We start from the raw sequence: 21,882 nt of genomic DNA on the forward strand, positions 1-21,882 counted from the left end.
CAGAGAGTATGGATGGACTGAAGGAGAAGATGAACAAGTGGAAGGAATGTATGGAGGCAAAAGGTTTGAAGGTGAATATCGGAAAGACGAAGGTGATGGCAAGTGGTAAAGCATGTGGTGAGGTGGAAAGGACTGGGAAGTGGCCGTGTGCTGTGTGCAGGAAGGGTGTCGGAGTGAACTCCATTCAGTGTACAATGTGTGCTGAATGGGTTCATCGAAAATGTTGTGGGGTGAGAGGGTCATTAACCAGTGTGGCAGCTACATTCAAGTGTAAGGTGTGCATCGAGGGAGCAGCAGATGAAGGAATTGTTGAGTTGGATCTTGGAGATGGTGTGAAGCTGGAAGGGGTGAAAACATTTTGCTATCTCGGAGACATGCTGAATGGAGAAGGTGGATCAGACTCTTCGACGGTTGCTAGAGTGAGATGTGCATGGAAGAAGTTTCGGGAACTGAGTGGCGTGCTGACAAAGAGGGGAGTGTCGTTGAAGCTGAAGGGAAAGGTGTATGCTACATGTGTGAGGAGTACGATGATTTATGGGAGTGAGACATGGGTACTGAACATGGAGCAGCAACAAAGGCTGGAAAGGGTGGAAATGCGAATGGTTCGGTGGATGTGTGGAGTATCGTTGAGAGAGAGGAAGACAAATGATGACTTGCGGAAGATGATGGGAATAGAGTCTGTGATGGAAGTTGTGAAGAGAAACAGGTTGAGATGGTTGGGTCATGTGTTGAGGAAGGATGAAAGTGACTGGGTGAGAGGAGTGTTGGAAATGAGTGTAGTCGGAAGTAGAGGACGGGGAAGACCGAGAAAAACTTGGCTAAATGTGGTGGAAGAGGAAATGTGGGCAAGGGGATTAAGAAGGGGAGATGCAGAAAACAGGGTAAAGTGGAGAAGATTGTCATGGGGCCCGCAAGGCTAACCCCTGCTTTAGCGGGGAAAATGGCCTTTAAATGCTTGTGTGTGTGTGTGTGTGGTACCAATAGCGAAAGTCTATGCTCTGCAATTAAAGACAAAATGGTGATATTCTCTCACACCAACCAACAATAAACCGGAAGTTCTCTCCACATCCGGTGGGAAAACCGCCAAGAAAGGCAAGAACCACAGGCCGGCACCACATCACCATGGCACTCACAGACCGCATGAAACATTTATGGGCACAACAGCACCAAACGCTCATACACATGTGAAAATAGCAAAGACTTTCTAACAATAAGATTGGCGTGGTTGGGATTACACATTTTTAAATAAGAAGGCGTATCCAACCAAAAGTAAAAAACTACGTCGACCCCGCTAATTTGAACAAAAAAAGTGACAGCAGACCTGGTCTCAGGCAACATTTCGCCTGCTTCATCAAGCAAATTAGATCTCTTGTGCCTGATGAAGCTGGCTGTGAAGCCGGCAAAACTTTGCCTGAGACCGGGTCCGCTTTCGCGTTTTTGTTCAAATTAGCGGAGTCAATCTACTTTTTTTTTACTTTTGGTTGGAAACGCCTTCTTCTTCTTTACAAAATAAAAAATATATATATTTTGTTATGGTTTTGGAAAACTTACCCCAGGTGGAGAGCATACATGGACACATAGATGACCCGAGGATGAGTTATTTCATTAGTCTTTGTATAGCTAGTCTTTGGTCCCTTGTCAAAGGGCTGTTTGGGGGGGGCCTGCATTGGCTAGACTGTATTTTTCCATTGTAATGTTTATCCCTCCCCCTCTGCTACTTTCAATCTTTCCTCCTTCACACCATCGTTCTGTTCAATCCCTCTGTTACTTTCAATCATTCCTCCTTTACCCTATTGGCCCATTTCAACAGTTTACTAAAAATCTCCCCTCCATCGAACATCCTTTCAACAGTCCCTCCTTCACCCCCTCGATCTTTCTTTCAATCCCGCGGCAGTTCGGTCGTCCCTCGGTCAGGCTGAATTCCTTTCTGTGTTCCCTCCATCTGCACATTGCTTGATGCCGATGAAAAATCGGCGGAACATTGTGTCAAAGTTTTGAAGATAACCACTGAGGAAGGTGGATACAGGTCGAAGCAGGTTTTTAATGTGGATGAGACTGTCTTTTACTGGAAAAGGATGCTATCCAGGACATTTATCTCCTGCGAGGAGAAAACGGCCACAGAATTCAAGCCCTCAAAAGACTGCATGACCCTTTTACTATGTGGCAATGCAGAACGTGATTGGCAATGTTGCCAGGTGGCAATGTTGTAGAGTTGTTCAGATCTCACATTGAGAAATTAACAAATGAAGATTTAATGGAGCTCGATGAGCAGCAGGCTGCAAAGGAAAATGCCGACGATAGAGAGCAGCAGGCGTTCAGAACTCTGACACTAAAACATCTCTCTCAGCATTTGGACCTCAATGACGAAGCTGCAGAGATCATTCAGAATGGTGATCCATCCAGGGAATAATCTGCAAAAGTAAACAGAGTACTGCAACATTCGATCTCTTGCTACAAATACATTTACACGTCGAAAATGCAGGCCAAGAAACAGACATCCCTTGATGTTTTCCTTAAAAAGGCAACAACTCTAACCGCTGAAAAAAATAGCAACTCCGAAGCTTGGCACTTCAAGTTTTGGCACTTCAGAGCCTGAGCCTGGCACTTCAAAATCTGCTGAACGAGCATTGTCACCTTTTTCACATTTTTGGATGTTGAGAATGACATGTGACAAACTTCCTACTGCCTTCTACCCTTCTCCATTTGATCATAATTCTCTCTCCTTCCCCTTCCCCTTCCCCTTCCCCTTCCCCTTCCCCTTCCCTTTCCCCTTCCCCTTCCTCTTCCTCTTCTCTCTCTCTTTCTCTTATATTTTACACAATATTGTACTGTTAAAATATGTGTTAGAATGAGTGTTTAAATTATCTCTATTTAAGCCAAAAAGGTGATATAATATCGTAGGTGAAAATTATGATGTCTTCCTCCCCACCCATCACCCAGACTTATTCCATTGCTGTATTTCATATGGAAAAAAAAGGATTTGATTTAAGTCGTTTCAATTTAAGTCACACTTTTCAAGAACGCATTCTCGATGCAAATCAAGGAATATCTGTATATGTATATGAAAAAAGAAATTTTTTAAAGAACAAAACAATATATGTATATATATGTATATATATGTATATATATATATATATATATATATATATATATATATATATATATATATATATATTTGCATATATACCGGGCGTAGTGGCATGCGCCTGTAATCCGGCTACTCGGAGGCTTGAGGACGGGGACTCTGCACTGGGCCGCGCAATGACAGGGTGTAGGGCAGCCCGGAATCATGGCGAAACCCAATCCTTATCCCTGTGTCGTAAGAGGCGACCAGGGTTGCGTCAGGAAGGGCATCCGGCATAAAACCTGTGCCAAATCAGTATGCGGATCATAACGGATGATGCACTGTGGCGACCCCTAACGGGGGCAGCCAAAAGACGAACAACAACATATATATGCATATATATTAATCTTATGTAGCCTTTCATGGCTGTTTTATGCAGCCTTCTTCAGCAAGAAGAGCATGGGAGGAGTTGATTGATTAAAATAATCCAAGCCACCTGAGTTTAATTGGTTAGGTGAGAGCTCATTGGTTATTCCCTACACTCACAAGGGAGAGATGTGAGTGGGTCTGTTTTTCATTTATATGTTGACTGCTGTTGACATTTACATGTGGTACATGCTTTGGTCCCTCATTGGTGCATGTTTTTGTCTGCTGTCACTGATGATTTACCAATAAGCGATGAAAACGGTTGGGCGGCTGAGTTGGGTGTGCAGCATTGGGATTCTCATGTATGTGCTACTTGTGAATTTCTGTTGCTTGTAGCTGTTGTGGAACCTGGGCAGGGTTTGAAACAGCAAAGGGTTTCCCTTGTGTAGCACATGTGTGTGATATATATGTATATATATATATATATATATATATATATATATATATATATATATATATATATATATATATATATATATATATATATATATATATATATATACATAAAGCTCATTATAACTATTGACTCACTGATATTAAAATTTGGTATCTTCTGGGTGACATAGATAGCTGAATATTTGCAGGCCAATGAAAATCGAAGCCGACACATCAGGAAAATTCACAGAAGCATTGGAATGCATCTGTAAATGAAAATATAAATAATTGAAAATAAATAAATGTAAAAATGCAGGTGAACAACCTGAGACAATGGGGAAGCACAGCTCGTCATTGCTTACAATATGTAAGCATACTCTGCTCGTGTGTGTGTGTGTGTGTGTGTGTGTGTGTGTGTGTGTGTGTGTGTGTGTGTGTGTGTGTGTGTGTGTGTGTGTGTGTATGTGTATATGAGACACCGCGAGGGGTGATGTAAGGGCTATATCGGCCATTTTGGAGTTGATGCCATATAGCACTATTTTCACCCTTCCCCTATCATCCAAGCCTGTCATCATCATATCATTAAAAATTGTCGCTTACATCACTCCTCCTCACGGGGCCTCATATATATATATATATATATATATATATATATATATATATATATATATATATATATATATATATATATGTGGCATAATGCTCATTTATACCACTGATTCAATGACTGACTGATATTAAAGTTCAGTACCTTTCAGGTGAAGTAGAAAGCTGAATTTTGCATGCCAAAGGAAATCGAAGCCGATACACTGGGAAAAATTACACAACTGTCGGAAAGCATCTGTAAATGGCGATATAAAGAAAAGAAAAAAAAAAGATAAATATAAATGCAGGTGAGCAACCCGAGACAATGGGGAAGCATGGTTCGTAATTGCTTACAATTTGTAAGCATACCCCGTTAATATTGTTACGGTTGTGGAAATTCGCATTACACCATAAAGAGTCCTCAGGTGAGATATCTCGGTAAGTTAACGTGTAGTTAGCCCAAACCCGTTGCATAGAGGGAATATGTGTGATTCATCCGGGCTGTGACGCTTTGAGTTAGCCATTTTTTCTTTCTCTATTGTTATTTTCGACCATTAATCCCCCAACAACTCAAACACCACCACCTTCGCCTCTTTACCTCCACAATTCCATCCTGCAAACATCGCTTCACCGCCATTCTCAAACGACACCCGCCAACAACTCAAACACCACCACCTTCGCCTCTTTACCTCCACAACTCCATCCCGCAAACATCGCTTCACCACCATTCTCAAATGACGCCCGCCAACAACCAAACTCCCACCACCTCCGCCTTTCTACCATACGTCATGCCATGGGCTGTGAATGCGTTCCTTTCGCTTCAAAAAGCGGATCAGGAATGCTTCACGGCCCTTTTCATCCGTCCAATGACCGAGCATCGGGTAGTGTTTCCCCGCCTCCGAACCCGCTGTGAATGCGTTTCTTTCGCCCCGAAAAGTGGGTCAGGAATGCTTCATGCCCCCTTTTTGCCCGACCAATGGCTGAACAGAGGGTGGCGTGGCCCCGCCTCTAATCGCGTTTTGATCCGAATATTTGCATACAGGCTCCTCCTGAGGCCTATAAAGATGCGAGCGCAAGGCGACTCGCGCGGAGTTGCAGGGAAGTTGGAGGGAGTTGGAGTTCGCGCGGTTCGGTTGCAGGCGGCTGGTCGAGTTCAAGTTCAAGTCAAGCGAAGACGGCGGTCGGCAACGAGGTTGCGGTGTGGGGGTCGCTCGTCTCGTCGCGGGGTCCAGGCCAGCCAGCCATTCCCCTCTCCCTGAGCATCAGCGTTTCCCCCCCCCCATCCGCGCTGAGATAGTGCCGGGGGGGGGGCCCGTTCCTCCCCCACCCTAAACGTGGTGCCAACAAAACCGCTCGCGTGGAGCACGCCGGAGAGGGCTCGCCGACCACACCAGGGGGAAGGAGTCGGGGCGCAGCTACGCGAACATTGTGGCTTGCCCGCCATCGCGTCACGAGGACGCGGGTAAGACCTTCCCGGTCTCGTGGACCTGGCCGATCCTCCAGGATCCACGTACATTTGGTCTACGGACCTGTCTGCCTCCTTGCCTATAAGGGTGGCTTTCTTTCTTTCGGGTTGAATGCATGCTGTGGCGTCGTGTCCAATAAGTAGAACTGCCTAAGTGTCTGTGCCTGTACATTGTCCCTTTTATTCGGGTGTAACTCTTTCCCTTGCATTTGCTTTTGTTGCATGATTGTATGGCTGTATATACGTGCCTTCCGTGTGTGTGTGAAATAAATGTGCTTACTTGTTGAACTGTTTTCCCGCTTTGCTTCGTCTCCTTCCTTTTATTGAATCTCCATCTTGCATCACATAAGGGATTGATAGTGGCTTTAAAACGCCCGGTAATTAATCGGAACCGTCAAGGCCGACAATAACTCCGCTCGGTTATCCCTGTAATACGGAACGAACCGCTTAAGCGTTTCGTCTCCAGAGTCGGCCTGTGGCGTGGTACGATCGCCCAGTCGACCACTTGCGCAGGTACTTAGGTAGGTCGAATTTGGCGAGCAACCCAATCCTGCGCAGGTGGGCAATTGGCACGATCGTGGTGAGGTTAAACCCCCACCCGTGACTGGCTCCGGGCGGTAGTTCCCGGAGGGTCACGACTGAATTGTCCGTTCCGGTGGGCGAGGCGGCCGCTTTTGGCTACACGCGGTCGACCGCACGCCGGCAGGCGCGAATTCACAACAATATGTATATATATATATATATATATATATATATTATCAAGCTCATTCTAAACACTGACTCACTGACTCACCATCCATCCATCCATTGCGACCATATTCTGTGCAGAGCATTCATGTTGTGTGAGCAGTTTCCTGAGCTATTGGGCACAATCCTGGATGGTTTGCCACTCCGATGCAGGGTACTAGAATGGCTCAATCATCCCAGCAAGCTGGTAATCATTTTGCTCATCAATCGGAAGGATGCCAGGCTAACTGACTCACTGATTGACTGATATTATTGTGTGGTACTTTCCGGGTGACGTTGAAAGCTGAAATTTCGTGTGCCGACGGACATTAAAGCCGATACACTGGGAAATGTCACAGAACTATCGGAAAGCATCTGTAAATGAAACTATAAATAAATAAAGAAAAAAGATGAAAATAAAACAAATTCAGGTGAATGACCTGAGACAATGGGGAAGCACAGTTTGTTATTGCTTACAATGTGTAAGCATACCCTACTTGTATTATATAACGCTCATTCTAACCACTCACTGAGTGACTGATATTAATGTTCGGTACCTGCTGGGTGACGTAGTAAGCTGAAATCTTCAATGCCAACAGACATCGAAGCCGATGCAATGGCAAAAATCACTGAACCGTCAGAAAGCGTCAATAAATGAAAATATCCGAAAATAAGTGCAGCCTTGTGCTCACTGCAGGTGAGCGACCCCAAAAAAGTGCACAGCACAGTGGTGAGTGTTGCAATGTATATACTTTAATTAAAATGTTAGTTTGTACATTTTAATAACTGTAAAGTGTGAAATACAAACCTCAATTAAAATCTAGCATTTGAAAATTGTAATTTCTGTAACTGTAAACTTTGAAACAAAAACCTCAATTCATATCTAGTAAGGATGTCGGTGATGCTTGCCTGTAATCATTAAGCTTCTATCTATTATGTACCTATGTACAAAGCATGGTTCGTTATTGCTTACCACTTGTAAGCATACCCCACTAGTATATATTGTTGCGGATCCGGGTTTGAGGTTCGCCACGAGGGAAAGCGCTCGGGTTCCTCCTGAACTCCCGGTCCTGGAGGCCGACGTGCCATGGAAAACTCCGTGGCCTGGAAGGTTGCAAAGCAACCACGAGCGTCAATTAGTCTTCCCAAATCCAACAGGGTTATCAATCTAAACTCCGTTTACCTTTTGAGGTGACTAAATTAACTGAGTTTTGTGCTGCGGTCGGTTTATATGTCTGAAATGATGTGCAACACTTTATTTAATCCAATTTTTTTTTAATTATTGGTGGATTCTGTTTGCTTTTGTGTAATAATATGCAGGATTAGTTAAAGTTTTGCTATTATGGTGAGAAAATGCTTCAACAAGCAATAAGGAGCGATATAATTAGTAGTTGGAAGTGCTCAACTCAAATCACGCCTCCGGATGACACTGAAGTTGTCGATGACTCGGCTGAGAAATGGAGATGGTGTATGTCCGATTTCTCTTATGACATTATCTTTCAACTCCTGCAGTGTATGCATGTGGATTGTTTTCGTAGATTTTAGCTTTGAGGGATCCCCATCGGTAGTGGTTGGGAGGAAACAGATTTGAGGCCATGAGTTGTCCGTCTTTCGAGAATTGAGTTGATCACCCAGGAGATGTCTTATAAACTCCAAAGCACCATGAGATATATGCAGTGGTGCACCGTCTTGCTGGAAGATGACTGCATTCATGGTGATGTCTTGCTTCCTTCTCAGTGCCGGAAGGAATCTTCTCTGCAGCATGTCCACGTATATATCTGTGTTGAATGTCACTGTTTGTCCGGCTTAGTCCTAAAAGAAGGAAAGTCGGATTATACTTCGATGTTTGAGATCGCACCAAACCGTTACTTTCACGATAGAAACTGGTTGTTCCATATGTTCGTGCAGGAGGTGTTCTGCCCAAAATTGCATGTTCTGTTTGTTCACGTGGCAGCTGAGATGGAAGTAGGCCTCATTCATAAAGATGATGTTGTCTATAAAATCCTGTTCTCCTTTGATCCTCTGGGCAATGGCAGTGAAAAATTAGAATCTCTCCCTCTTATTTTGTTCGGTCTGGTGCTGCAGTACTGTAACTGTATCTTGTAGTTTCATATCGTGGTGGATGATATCCCAATGGCTATGCAAGAAGTTCCCACTGGCTGTGTAAGTGGGCTTTACTTTTTCAGAGAAAGCCGGTAAAGCTTCTTTTTTGTTGGGTGTTCTCATTGAAGGCTTTCAACCACGGTGTCCTTTACAGCCCATAGATTAGGAATAGAAGTGCGAGTTGGAATTTGGTCAAGTTATGAGCACATGAGGACCTACTCTTTTCAAGGAACAGGATTTTAAGGAGGTTTTTGGGGTAAGAAGGGATTTTACTCTTATCTAGGATCTGCCCTACATGATAGTATCCTTTCTAGAGCTTCATTCAAATGCTTCAATGGTAACATTTGAGACCACGATGTACTTAAATGAGCAGTAGATTTCCACGTTTAACACAACTGTGTCACATAACCCGAACCCTAACCCTAACAGCTCAGTTTCTTTTTTTCAAAGTGAATACTGATATTCTAAAGAATTCAGATTAATCTGACTTCCTCTAAAAGAGATGTATCCCTAATTTTTATTTTGATTGTCTCAGTGCTGCCAAAGCAGCCTCATGGCAAGGATTGCACTCGGTGATTTGCCGTGCCTAAGGATACTTGTAAGGCATTAAAAAATTAAAAAAAAATTTGGACAAAGAGGATACAAACCCAGTTTTTTGTATCACATTTATGGTTAAGAAGAATGATACATGTCTTCTTATCGATGTGATATTTTATAAGTTCAAAAAGGGCATAACTCTGAAAAATTGATGAAATGCCATGAAACTCAAACTTGTTCTGTAACTTATCATAATATAGCAATGTACCAAGTTTCAATTGAATGTGTTAAAGGGTATGGGGGAAAAAAAGTCTGAAAAACCAGAGGTGTATCATATATTTGCTCAGACGGACGGACAGCAAACCTATAGTCCACTCCGGTAAAACTGGTAGGAGACTAATAACCATTTACTATCAAGTTTGAAACTGTAGCTTTAACTGTGGTAAATGTTGTTTGTTTAAAGCAGATAAAATGTTTAGTTTAACAGCAATAAATGACTGCTGCATTTTTTTTCAGGATCGATCGAAATCGACTTCCAACCCTCAACAATTAATATACCATGTTGAAGTATACATTCTAAAATCGCCTTCCTCTCCTAAAGCTGAAAACGTGAAAAACATTTTATGGAGCATGGGTCCCTTGATGATTCGCGCCATCGGCCGATGCCTGAATACCCAATTAGTCTGCCCTTGGAAAGTTGTTCCAATTTTTCCAATGAGTGGAGTGTTGTTTCATGAGTGGAATGAGTGAAATGTTGTTCCAATTTTATCAATGTAATACAAGGTGTGCCAGCTGTAAGAAAGATCCCCACATTACTTATTTCTCCAACTCTCCCTCTATTTTGTCCCTCAACCCTGCTGTTGGTGTGTCCTGTTGTGTTGTTTCTGTTATGTCCTGATCCATTCTGCATTCTAGCTCCTCCACGAGGAGTTCCTATAGTTCCCAAAAGTCTATTGTTCAAAAGACGAGACATTCCCCACACTCCTATAGTCTATAGTTCTCTAATTCTTCTCTGGATCCTTTCTTAAATAACGGTTTTTTAATTTGCTACTCTCTAATCCTCCGTATCTGTCCTGACTCCAACGAGTGATTAAAGATATCCGTTAACATCTCGCTTATTTGCTCATCAAATGTAATTACGTTTGCATAATAGCATATTGTCACGTTTTGTAAATGAACATAGTGTGATAATGCTATGATGTAGCAACATCATCATCATTCATTAATTATTATAATTATCATCAGCTTGTGTTTTCAGTCCACTGTAAGATGAAGGCCTCCCTCAGCTGACTTTTAGGGTATTATGCAGTATTGGCATATGCGCCACACTTCACCGGTGAAGGTTGGCGAGAGAGTTTCGGCAGGAATTTGGAATTTGTTCAGTGTGCCAGGGATAACTCGCTTCCTGTGGGGTCTTTAACATCCACCACAATCGATGCTGGCAGATGGGTTCTCTGGCTCCACCTCCTTTTGATGGACAGCACAAACATTGATGCCTTGCCCTGCATGTGATACACCAGGATGAAAGTTTAAAGCTGGTTCTTGATTCAGTCCCAGGCTAGACAGCTCAAAGGCGAGTGAGTGCACATTTCAAAATGTAAGTATATACAGTATATTTTGTCAGAAAATGTTTTATGGTGACTAATTATAGTTGTATGTTTTAAAACAAAAATAAAAACTGCTGTTTCTTGGATTGCTGTGAGTTGGTAGGCCTCTTGATAACTTGCAGCCAATGTTTTCTCCATTTTCAGCATGGCTGTCATAGTGCATGGTTTGATTCTTATATTGGTCTGAGACCATTTTAAACTTTCCAGCGATCCCGTTGCCATTCTTTTACTACCCTTCTATCATTTGCAGAAATATTTTGCTCCATTTGCAGTCTGGTCACTAATGTTAAGATACAAATTCAAAATCAGTCTTTGATTTCACGTCTCAATGCCCTGCTGAGCAAATGGACTCCAATTGGACTATGGATTCTCATTCTTCATTTCCCTACACCTTCCTGCCTGTGCCTTGCATTTCCTATCACTTATGCACATTCTCACATCACCCAAACTCCACTCATTTATTCAAAAGAAAGCAAACAAAAGAAAAGGACATCTTGGCTTTTAGCTTCTTCAACCATTTGCTTTCGTCGATTATTGCACTTTCCATCACTGACATTTGGTCATGTGGATTTAGCAGCTCAGTAATGTAACGCTGAGGGTGTCAGCTCTGAGCCTGGCAGGTCGGCAGTTCATACCCTGGCCAAGTCATACCAAAGACTTAAAAACGGTACATGCTGCTTCCTTTGCTAATGCTGAGCATTTAGAAGGATAGATCATGGACAAATAACCATAAGTTGGTAATAATAGCGCAGGCTTTGATGGGCTGAATTGGCTCCTGCATTGAAGTTCCTTTGAGGCGAACTCATATTATTGTTATTATTATTATTGTTATTATTATTATGATGTACATTTCTCAGCAATTTTCCCCCATTGATGAAACTGTCTCCCTTCTGTCAGTCGAATCCCCCGTTTTGACGGTGGCAACCACTGCTATGTCGTGTTTCTTCCGTATTCGCACTTCATCCTTTCTACGATTATACACTAGCGCAATCGAATCATTCAGTTATCTTTACCTTGAGAAAGAACTATCCTTTTAAAATAGTATGCAACTGCAAAGGTGTTTTCCTGGCACAGTCTTGACAAGATTCATTTTTAACCTCATTGTACGTTTGTGACAACGGATCGTTTCTGCACAGGAAAACCGAGTAAATTGAGAAAGGTTCAGAGCGAAAACAGCAGAGCAAAGCCAGCCATGAAATCCCAGATCATCACTGTGGAGAAGAAAACGTCAGAGCCGGCGGATTTTAAGGGAAGATGGGTAAGTGTTGTCAGGACCGTAGAGAATAATGTACGGTGGGTTTCAGGTGATTTAACCGCAAGGCCGCTAACCTTTCAGTGAAAAAGGCTCGATGTTCCTGAGCAGGTGCAGGTTTCAACCCTGCGAGGCATATGTGGCCTGGAATTTCCTTGGAGGGCAATCCGTTTGGTCTATCGGTGAATATTATAATCTGGCGATAAAATTTCTTTTTTTCCACCGTGCTACTTGCATTTTATACAGCAGCGCGTCAAGCAGACAATATTTTCCCTCCAGTGAAAGAACTGAGCATATAAATTCTTCACAACTGTAACTTTCCTCATTGAGAACACGGCAGCTTGGAATCTGTTCGAATAATTTCGATCTTGTGGGTCATCATCACAGCTTCCCCTCGAGGGTACCACATGGAGACTTTTTTTTTCAAACTATTTCAAAGTTTGCAGGAGATCTTTCAAGTCTCGTCTGTTCCTGCTTTTTGTCAGCCCATGGCGATGTGAGAACGGCCTTTTTTTTTTTTTTTTTTTTTTAAAGATGTTTGTATTTGCAGATGATCGATCCAGCCACCATGAAACTGTACACCCCTGATGGAAATATGGTTTATGACAAGTTTGGAAAGCAGTTGAAGCTCTGTGTCAGCAATGATGACAACACCGTTACAGGTGAAGGCGTTTTGGGGATAATAATTCTCGTGCTTGACGAGTGACACCTATAATGAAATATAAACCCACATTCTTCGTTAAGTTCAGGATTCTGCATGTTTCTTCTGAAAGAAAGTCCCTTTAACTTTGGAAACTTGAGAATGTATATAGCATGCATCTGGTGAAGCTGAAATAGTCTGTTATAATGCATAAAATATGTTGATATCTGCACATGAGCTGGTAGCCATCTCATGAGTATTCCTCTGATTCCTGAAATGAAAAATGTCTTTTTTGCTTTTTATTTCTTCAGACATCAAAGGAGAAGCCATCTTAGGAACAAACGGCTCCTTGCCCGATGGCTCTGTGGAGAATGGCTGGTTGTTAGCTGGTTTAAAACGTAGTCATGTCGCGAAACCACTCACACCAAGGTATAAGAATACCTTACCTCCATCCTCAACAACAGCAACAGTGGCCACCACCACGATCACCAATGACGCCTTTATATCAAGAAGTTCAATGTCCATGCCGACTTCTTCGACTACTTCAGCAAGCTCATCAACATCTACCATTCCCTCAACAACTCCTTTTTCTACTTCCATTCCTTCTGCAACAGTCACCGAAACTTCGACATCTACCCCAACAACTACAACAACCACAACATTTACTTATAAAGGTTATCCAAGTTTTAATACTAACCACTCCACAATTACAATCACAACCACAAACGCTGTTCCTTCAACTACCACTCCCTCCACCATTCCCACTTCATCTTTTAAAATGACAATAGGCTCACATACAACACATATATCTCCAGCAATTTTTAGAGTCACACCCACTACTTTTTTGCCTTCATTAACCACAAAACTTTCAACAACAAACGCTGCATCTATCAAAAGCACTCAAAAAGGCACAACCACAAGTGAATCATCCCCAACAATGACATCGACTTCACCGACAACCATTCAATCTTCCACAACTGACGTATCTTCAATTATTTCCTCCTCTACAACAACTACCTTTTCAACAACTTCCATGACACCCACAACTATAGCCGTGGATTCCTTAAGCACACAAACTCAAACAGCCACCATCCCCACCAACCCCTCAGCCTCCACAATCCCAACAATTGCAACAACCAATGTGACCACCCACACTACCAGTACCTCCACCAGCCACACCACCACTATTAACTCCACCCCCACCATCATTACCCCCTCCACCATCACTACCCCCACCACCATCACTACCCCCACCACCACTACCCCCACCACCACTACCCCCACCACCACTACCCCCACCACCACTACCCCCACCTCCACCACCATCAGCCCCAAAACCACCATCACCCCAATTCTCACCACCACCATCATCCCCACCACCACCCCCATGCCAGCCACCACCCCCATCTCCCCCCCCACCACTCCCATTCCAACCACCACCCCCATCCCCACCACCACTTCCATTCCAACCACCACTCCCATTCCAACCACCACCCCCATCTCCACCACCACCACTCCCATTCCAACCACCACCCCCATCCCCACCACCACTCCCATTCCAACCACCACCCCCATCCCCACCACCACTTCCATCCCCACCACCACTCCCATTCCAACCACCACCCCCATCCCCACCACCACTTCCATCCCCACCACCACTCCCATTCCAACCACCACCCCCATCCCCACCACCACTTCCATGCCAACCACCACTTCCATGCCAACCACCACTTCCATTCCAACCACCACTTCCATTCCAACCACCACCCCGATCCCCACCACCACTTCCATTCCAACCACCACTTCCATTCCAACCACCACTTCCATTCCAACCACCACTTCCATTCCAACCACCACTTCCATCCCAACCACCACTTCCATTCCAACCACCACCCCCATCCCCACCACCACTTCCATGCCAACCACCACTTCCATGCCAACCACCACTTCCATTCCAACCACCACTTCCATTCCAACCACCACTTCCATTCCAACCACCACCCCCATCCCCACCACCACTTCCATTCCAACCACCACTTCCATTCCAACCACAACCCCCATCACTGCCACCACCCCCATCCCTGCCACCACCCCCATTCCTGCCACAACCTCCACCACCACCCCCATTCCCACCACCACCCCCATCTCCACCTCCACCCACATTCCTGCCACCACCCCTATCATTTCTCCCACCACCATCACCCCCACCACAACTTCATCCACAATCCCCATCATCCCCACCACCGTTTCAACCTCCACTGATACCACCACCATTAACCCCACATTTTCTCCCACAATGGCCCCCATTTCCAACGAGATAACACAAGCTACGACAGTTCACTTCATGGCAAGTCCCCATCCATCGACAACAAGGCGACCTACAGGCACCGTCAGAGTCAGCAAGGCTTCTGCTCACCTTACGGCCAGCCATCGCAACTCACCCATAAGCTTCACCTCTTCAGGTAGACTCACCCATAAACTTTTCTTGCTTGGATGGATTTTCACATAAGCTTGACATTAACAGATGGGCTAACCCGCAAATCTCATCTCGGGCAGTTCCATCCATAAAACTAACCAAATTAGAAGGCTAAATCCCATATCAAACAAGCTGCCATTCAGTTACTAACATGTGGCAGTTTGTTAACAGGTTTTAATTCAATCGAGATTTAAACCTGAAAAATAACTCACTATTACAAGCTGAAGAGTATAACAGAAAAATTCACCTTTTATCTGCTGTTAGGTTTATCTGCTGCCCTTCTGCCAAACAAATTTTTCCTTGTAGTAGTAGCTGCAAAAATTATGCATCTGAATTAACGCATCATATTTTGGCTTCAAAACACAGGTTTGATCCTATATCACATTTGGTGGGGCTTTCTGCAACATACACACTAAGATGGGGCAAAATGTTTCCTCCCCTTTCCAGTATAACCTCCTCGGTCCTGGTTCTGTGTTCCGGATCCTGAAAGTCCGCATCAGAGGGCTTTCTGCCTGAACGTATAGCGGGAAGTCAAATGAAAAATGTTCAGCAGACCGAACAAAAGGACCGAGGAAGATATGTATACAAGTGGACTTCTTGCCCCACTTGCCTATACATACAAAGAGTGACTTCATAACTAATATTGAAGTAGATTCTGTAAGTTTGCAGGAACAATCACAAACTTAATAGAAACATCTGTAAGTTTCACCTCCTTGGAGACCTGGTAGCATAATCTAACAGCAGCTTTCCTCAAGGGTCAAAGCACTTGTGAACATAGAGGTACTTCCTCATGGAGGTTCTCGTTATTTTGGATCTTCCACAGCTAGGTCATTCACACAAACCCAAGACCATGACTCAACAGAACGATATCGACTCTATTGACACTTGTTCCACAAACAAAATAAATTAAAGAGGGGGTCGACAGAAAAGGAAAAATAAGGAATACTGAGGGTTAAAAAAAATTTTTTTTTGAAATATGTTATTTTGGAGATTAGTGATTAAACAAAAACACTGAGAAGACCGGCATATGTCCAGGATAAACCTCCGCGATGACCATCGACTTCTGGATAATTCCACTTCCACTTTAAAACAATTCCACTTAAACTTCTGAATAATTCCACTAAAAAACTATTCCACTTCTCAGCCTTCATCAATGTTGAGCTCGTTTTTATATTAAAAGTAAGAGGGACATTAAATTTTGATCAACAGCATTCCTTCTTCCTTTTATAGGTAACAAATGGATGTTTACAAGGAAACCCAACACAGGAGGAGGCCATTAGGCCAATCAAGCCTGTGCAATCATGCCAACATCTTAGTACTCCCCCATCCCCATTACTTCCAGATACCTATCCAACTCGATTTTTAAACGATCCACTGACCCGACTTCTACTACCCTTGCAGGGCGACAATTCCATGCATTCATCGCTCTCTGAGTGAAAGACCCCTTCCTTACCTCTGTCCTACCTCTTCTCTTCCTCACTCTTAAACTGCGCCCCTTTGTCATCTCGGTGTTCATTCTGCTGAAAGATTATTCTGTACTTACTTTGTCAAAAGCCTTCATTATCTTAAACACCTTGATCAGATCCCCTCGCAATCATCTCCTTTCTCATGTAAGAAAAAAAATCCTGTCTTTTTCAGCCACTTCTCAAAGCTTAGTCGAGTTAGGCCTGGGATCAATCTAGTTTCTCTCCGCTGTACCCACAACTGTCTTCCTCAGATGTGATGACCAAACTCTACACAATATTCCAGATGAGGATTCACTAAATTCCTATACAGAGTTGACATGACCTCTTTTGATTTATAATTTATCCCCACGATGAATGCAACCTAAAACCCTATAAGCTTCACCTATGGCTGTCTGGCACTGTTCTGTCTGCTTACTTCTTACTCCCTCTCCTCTCCTCCCCCCCCAATATATTACTACTGCCAGATCCTTCTCCTGTGTCACACTCCAAGACTGCCCCTTGCAAGTGCAAGGTCTGTTCAGTTGGGTTGGCTTTTAATTTGTTTTTCACAAAGATTTCTCGGAAATGGCATTGCTGTCCCGTTAGGGTGTCTGCGAGCATATCGGTACCATCCAAATCCATCATATGGTCTTGTGTTGTTTGCCCTGCAACAGCAGATGTCTCCGCATTTCCTTTGGTGATGACAAGTTGATGTTCTTCGAGTCGAGTATTCACACAACACGCAGTCTCCCCTACAATGCCACAGGGCAGAAATATAACATTTTCGGATGCATGTTTTTTCTTCCAAACCCATGAAAAATAAGTTTTGTAATTACTTTTAAAACAAGAGTCCATCGATCGGATCTGCCAATCCACGAACATCGTAAACAGGGAATTATATAGCACGGCAGATATACCAATAAATAAGGCATGCTGGATAAAGTAGATCAAAATGCTTTTGGAAGTGCCCACAACAAGGAAGAATCAACCATGAAGGAAGACTGGAGGGGAAATTGATGCACACAGCCTAAGACTGGGAGAGAAACTAGAATCCCTCTCATGGGATTATAACATCAAGGTTGCTTTTAAACCAACTCTTGAAAGAGGATGAGAAGCAAAGTTAAGGACAGGATGATAACAACAAACAGGAGCAACATGGTGTGTGCTATTTCCCAAAACAAATGTGAGAGCTGTTGTCCAAACCTCAACTCAAAAAGCATAAACTTACCATCAGCAGAGAATCTACAGAGTGCTCAACAACCCAAGACCGTATGATGGACTTTGATGGTCCAGCAGCCAGTAGGCTGCTGGCAAACACCCCGACACGCTAACAATGCTACTTCCTAGAGTCCTTGCTCTTTGTGGAAAAAACAAAACAAACAATTAAAAGCCAACACAACTAAAGAGGACTTGCCCTTCCCGGAAGCTCTTTAAAAAGCTTTCAATAGACTGTTGAATTAACACCGTTGATCAGTACCATCCGGCTGTCACACCGGTTAAACACAATGAGGAAAGTCAATGATGAATGATGGCACCATGATGTCACTGACAAGATTACTCCCAGAATGCACTCTCAAAGACAGTCATAACAACGAGGGGATTAAACAGCCAATTATAACCTATAAATGTGGAAAGGAATGCTACCGATTACCATTTTATTTTCTCCTACTTTTAATACAAAACTAGTTCCTCATTAAAAGCTGCAATGTGGATTGACACAGGATGTAATTTGACTATTATGATCATGTATTTCCTCTTTTTATACATGTTTAGGATTTTTCATATCATGGTTTTCAAAAATTTCAAAACTCATCTCTCATCTCTGTCGTCCAAAAAAACAAACCCAAAAACTTGTCTCAAAAATTTCAAAACTCATCTCTCGTCTTTGTCGTCCAAAAAAACAAACCCAAAAACTTGTCTCAAAAATTTCAAAACTCATCTCTCGTCTCTGTCGTCCAAAAAAACAAACCCAAAAACTTGTCTCAAAAATTTCAAAACTCATCTCTCGTCTCTGTCGTCAAAAAAAAACAAACCCAAAAACTTGTCTCAAAAATTTCAAAACTCATCTCTCGTCTCTGTCGTCCAAAAAAACAAACCCAAAAACTCGTCTCAAAAATTTCAAAACTCATCTCTCGTCTCTGTCGTCAAAAAAAACAAACCCAAAAACTCGTCTCAAAAATTTCAAAACTCATCTCTCGTCTCTGTCGTCCAAAAAAACAAACCCAAAAACTTGTCTCAAAAATTTGAAAAACACAAAAACATATTTTGGGATATTTGTTGTTTTTAGGGGTAGGGGTGTTTTTTTCAGGTGGGGGAGAATTTTTACTTTTATTTCAACCCCCTCCCACTGATTAGAAAAAACAACAACAAACTTTTAACCTGTGATTTAGATGATCACATTTGATTTTAATGTTTTGAGATGTGTCAATAGAGCCCATAAAGTTGGACAAAATAATGGCCTAAGTTTGGCCCCGTGTGGTACTTAACTGTGATCGATCCAGAATAATTAACATCTCTCCCTTCTGTGAATGAGCCCGTTCTTATTGGCTTGCAAGTGGTGCTTTAATACTGTATTTGAGGAAGATTGCCAAAGGAAGTGCAAGTGGGTCTCCAGGTGGCCAAATCTAGCTGTTGGGTGTTTCTTGAAGTTTGTGGTTCTTTCTGCAAGCTCACAGGACCAGGACATACTTCAAAACGCACACTCACACACAAACAGAGATGGACACTTCGAGACCTGGGAGGGTTCCATTCCACCTTCTAAAATCTGCATATGGAGATAACAATGAACACACTCTCATACATGCACACGCACACACACACACACACACACACACACACACACACACACACACACACACACACACACACACACACACACACACACACACACACACACACACACACACACACACACACACACACACACAATCATCTATGTGCTCTAGAGGCTCCAGATAGTACCTCACACCTAAGGCAATGATCAGAACCATGGATCATTCTGTAGGCAGATCAGAAAACAAACGTCCTCCCAAGAGCAAGGAGATTGAAAAGTTTGTAAATGGTCTTCTCTTCCAAGGAATACGTTTGAAGGTGATGTTCCCTTTCAAAGAAAAATATGTATATATATATATATATATATATATATATATATATATATATATATATATATATATATATATATATATATATATATATATTACACATAGTAAATTAAAATGATGTCAAATGACTGTTTCTATATCTCCATTATGCCAACCGATTATGCCAATGTGTATCCGTTAACCCTGTTAAGAGGTTAGTGTTTCTCCAGGAGTACGTGTTGAGCAGACCTTTCGCTGTCTGCGGCCTTGAAAACATGGAAAAGATATTGCAAAACTCACGGCTTAAGTTTGGGTAAAGCCATCAATTCAAACCTTCACAGGTGCTATGGAAACCATAGTATTTATTTGATAAGCTAAATAAAAGCTAAAGTAATGAGAATAATGACTCTTAGGCTACGATAAATGGACAAGATACATTTGGAATGACTTGCATAAAGGCAACATCATAAGTTTTTGCAAATGAGTTTTCAAAATTGTGGGTTGAATTAAACTTGAAAGGGAAACTAAACTCGCATTTCAAAAGCTTAATTTTCTATTTTGCATGCAAAATCGAGGCTCATGGAAGAGTGAGGCGACAGGGTAAAAGAAAATGATATGATGGCGGGGGTACCACAAGTAAGATAATGAGCTAACAACAAAAGGGAGGGATACGAGGGGCGGTAACCCACAAACAAGAGCAATGGGTTAGGTATGGTTAATTGGGGTAGAAAAGATTCCGGGTATGGACAGGCAATGACCGAAGATAGTGGTGCACCACCATTTCAAGCAATGAAGGGAACGGTGCAATTGAACCATCTTTGGGAGGCAGTTTCACAAGAAGAGGAACAAGAGAGTGGAGTTGGGAAGAAAACCTAGGTTTTGTGACTTGGTCAAGAGGAGATTGCTGCAGAAACACATGCATGCTGGAGGAGCTGGGGAGGGTCAGAGGGTTGAAATAACAGAGGGAGTTAGACGGGAGGAGAGGCGTTAGAAAAACAGAGGCTACCCACTTGTCTGCAATGTGAGAGCAACAGGCCTGGTGCTTTGACCACATCGTAGGAGATGCTAATAATGTTGAGAGCCTTAGATTCTGCAAATTCCAGGAGAGACATACTGTATGTCATATTGGAGCACGAGCCCATAGAGGAGAACAGTACTCCAATAAGCTACGGAGAAACTTGTTGGCTGTGAGTAGTGATGAATTTTCAAGGAATGACCTAGAATGATGGGGGATGCCCAAGTCTGCAGCAGGCATTGGAGGCTCACTGTGCTAAATAGTCAGGATAGGTTATGGTTGATGGTGAGACCTAGAACTTTAAGAGACTGAACATCTTCCAGTAGCTGACCATGGAATTATATTGGTGGGTTCACATGGATGATCCTTATTGAGCAACAGGGTGAGAGACTGAGATTTGCCAGTATTTAAAGACATGTTCTATTTGTCTGACCAGCAGAGAGTTATGTAGCTGTTGTCTTCCTGTCAGTGGATTGGGGTCTTGCATAATGTGGAGTCATCTGCCAAAAGAAAGGGAGGTTTTTCCAGAGCATCAGAGAGGTCGTTTATGTAGATGAGGAATAAGACTGGATCAAAGACACTGACTCGGGGCACTCTGGGAGAGAGTTTATATTGATAGCAATGTGTTGACTGCATGGATGGGGGAAGTCAGAAAGCCAGGGATAAAGGCAGCCTTAGAGGATACAGGCATAAAGGGTGACAAGCAAAGCAGGATGACAGACTTTGTCGAATGTCTGGGATGTCTTTTTGCCAAAATGCCTGCAGCACCTTGCTTTATTGTTGAATTCCCTCTTGTTAAATAAATCATTTGAATATTTATTTTATAACCTGGATATTGTACATCCAAAGCTTTATTTATATACTCACTTTCAATTATCATTCCAGTTGCAAATTAACACATATTTCCTATTTGGAAAGTTCACAGGTTTGATTCAGCTGGCTTTAGACTATTTCTGCCATATTGAAAGCTGTTTGTTTCGTGTCCTCCATGCCTTCCCTCAAAACCTTGGCAGCAAACCTCACAGCGACACCGATATGGGAAACGGGCCCCATCAGTCCAACACCTTCATCTCCGTACGATGATGC

At 42.9% G+C, this 21,882-nt stretch overlaps 1 protein-coding gene across 3 annotated transcripts in view; it reads left to right on the top strand.

Annotated features, from left to right (window-relative positions):
- Positions 1-21,882, top strand: part of LOC147010702 (uncharacterized) — a 94,378-nt gene that overhangs the window by 26,231 nt on the left and 46,265 nt on the right. For 2 of the 3 annotated variants that reach the window (XM_085859906.1, XM_085859907.1), the window contains 4 exons: positions 12,025-12,146; positions 12,691-12,802; positions 13,092-15,242; positions 21,810-21,882. The exon at positions 21,810-21,882 is cut by the window's right edge and continues 20 nt beyond it. In XM_085859906.1, the coding sequence (XP_085716032.1) occupies positions 12,025-12,146; positions 12,691-12,802; positions 13,092-15,242; positions 21,810-21,882 (2,458 nt within the window). The remainder of the gene's footprint in view (positions 1-12,024; positions 12,147-12,690; positions 12,803-13,091; positions 15,243-21,809) is intronic. The other variant, XM_085859908.1, reaches the window with a different exon arrangement.

The sequence above is a fragment of the Eptatretus burgeri genome, chromosome 16 (assembly GCF_056783735.1).
Source record: "Eptatretus burgeri isolate ZD-2024b chromosome 16, Ebu_testis_v1, whole genome shotgun sequence".
Classification (NCBI taxonomy): Eukaryota; Metazoa; Chordata; class Myxini; order Myxiniformes; family Myxinidae; genus Eptatretus; species Eptatretus burgeri.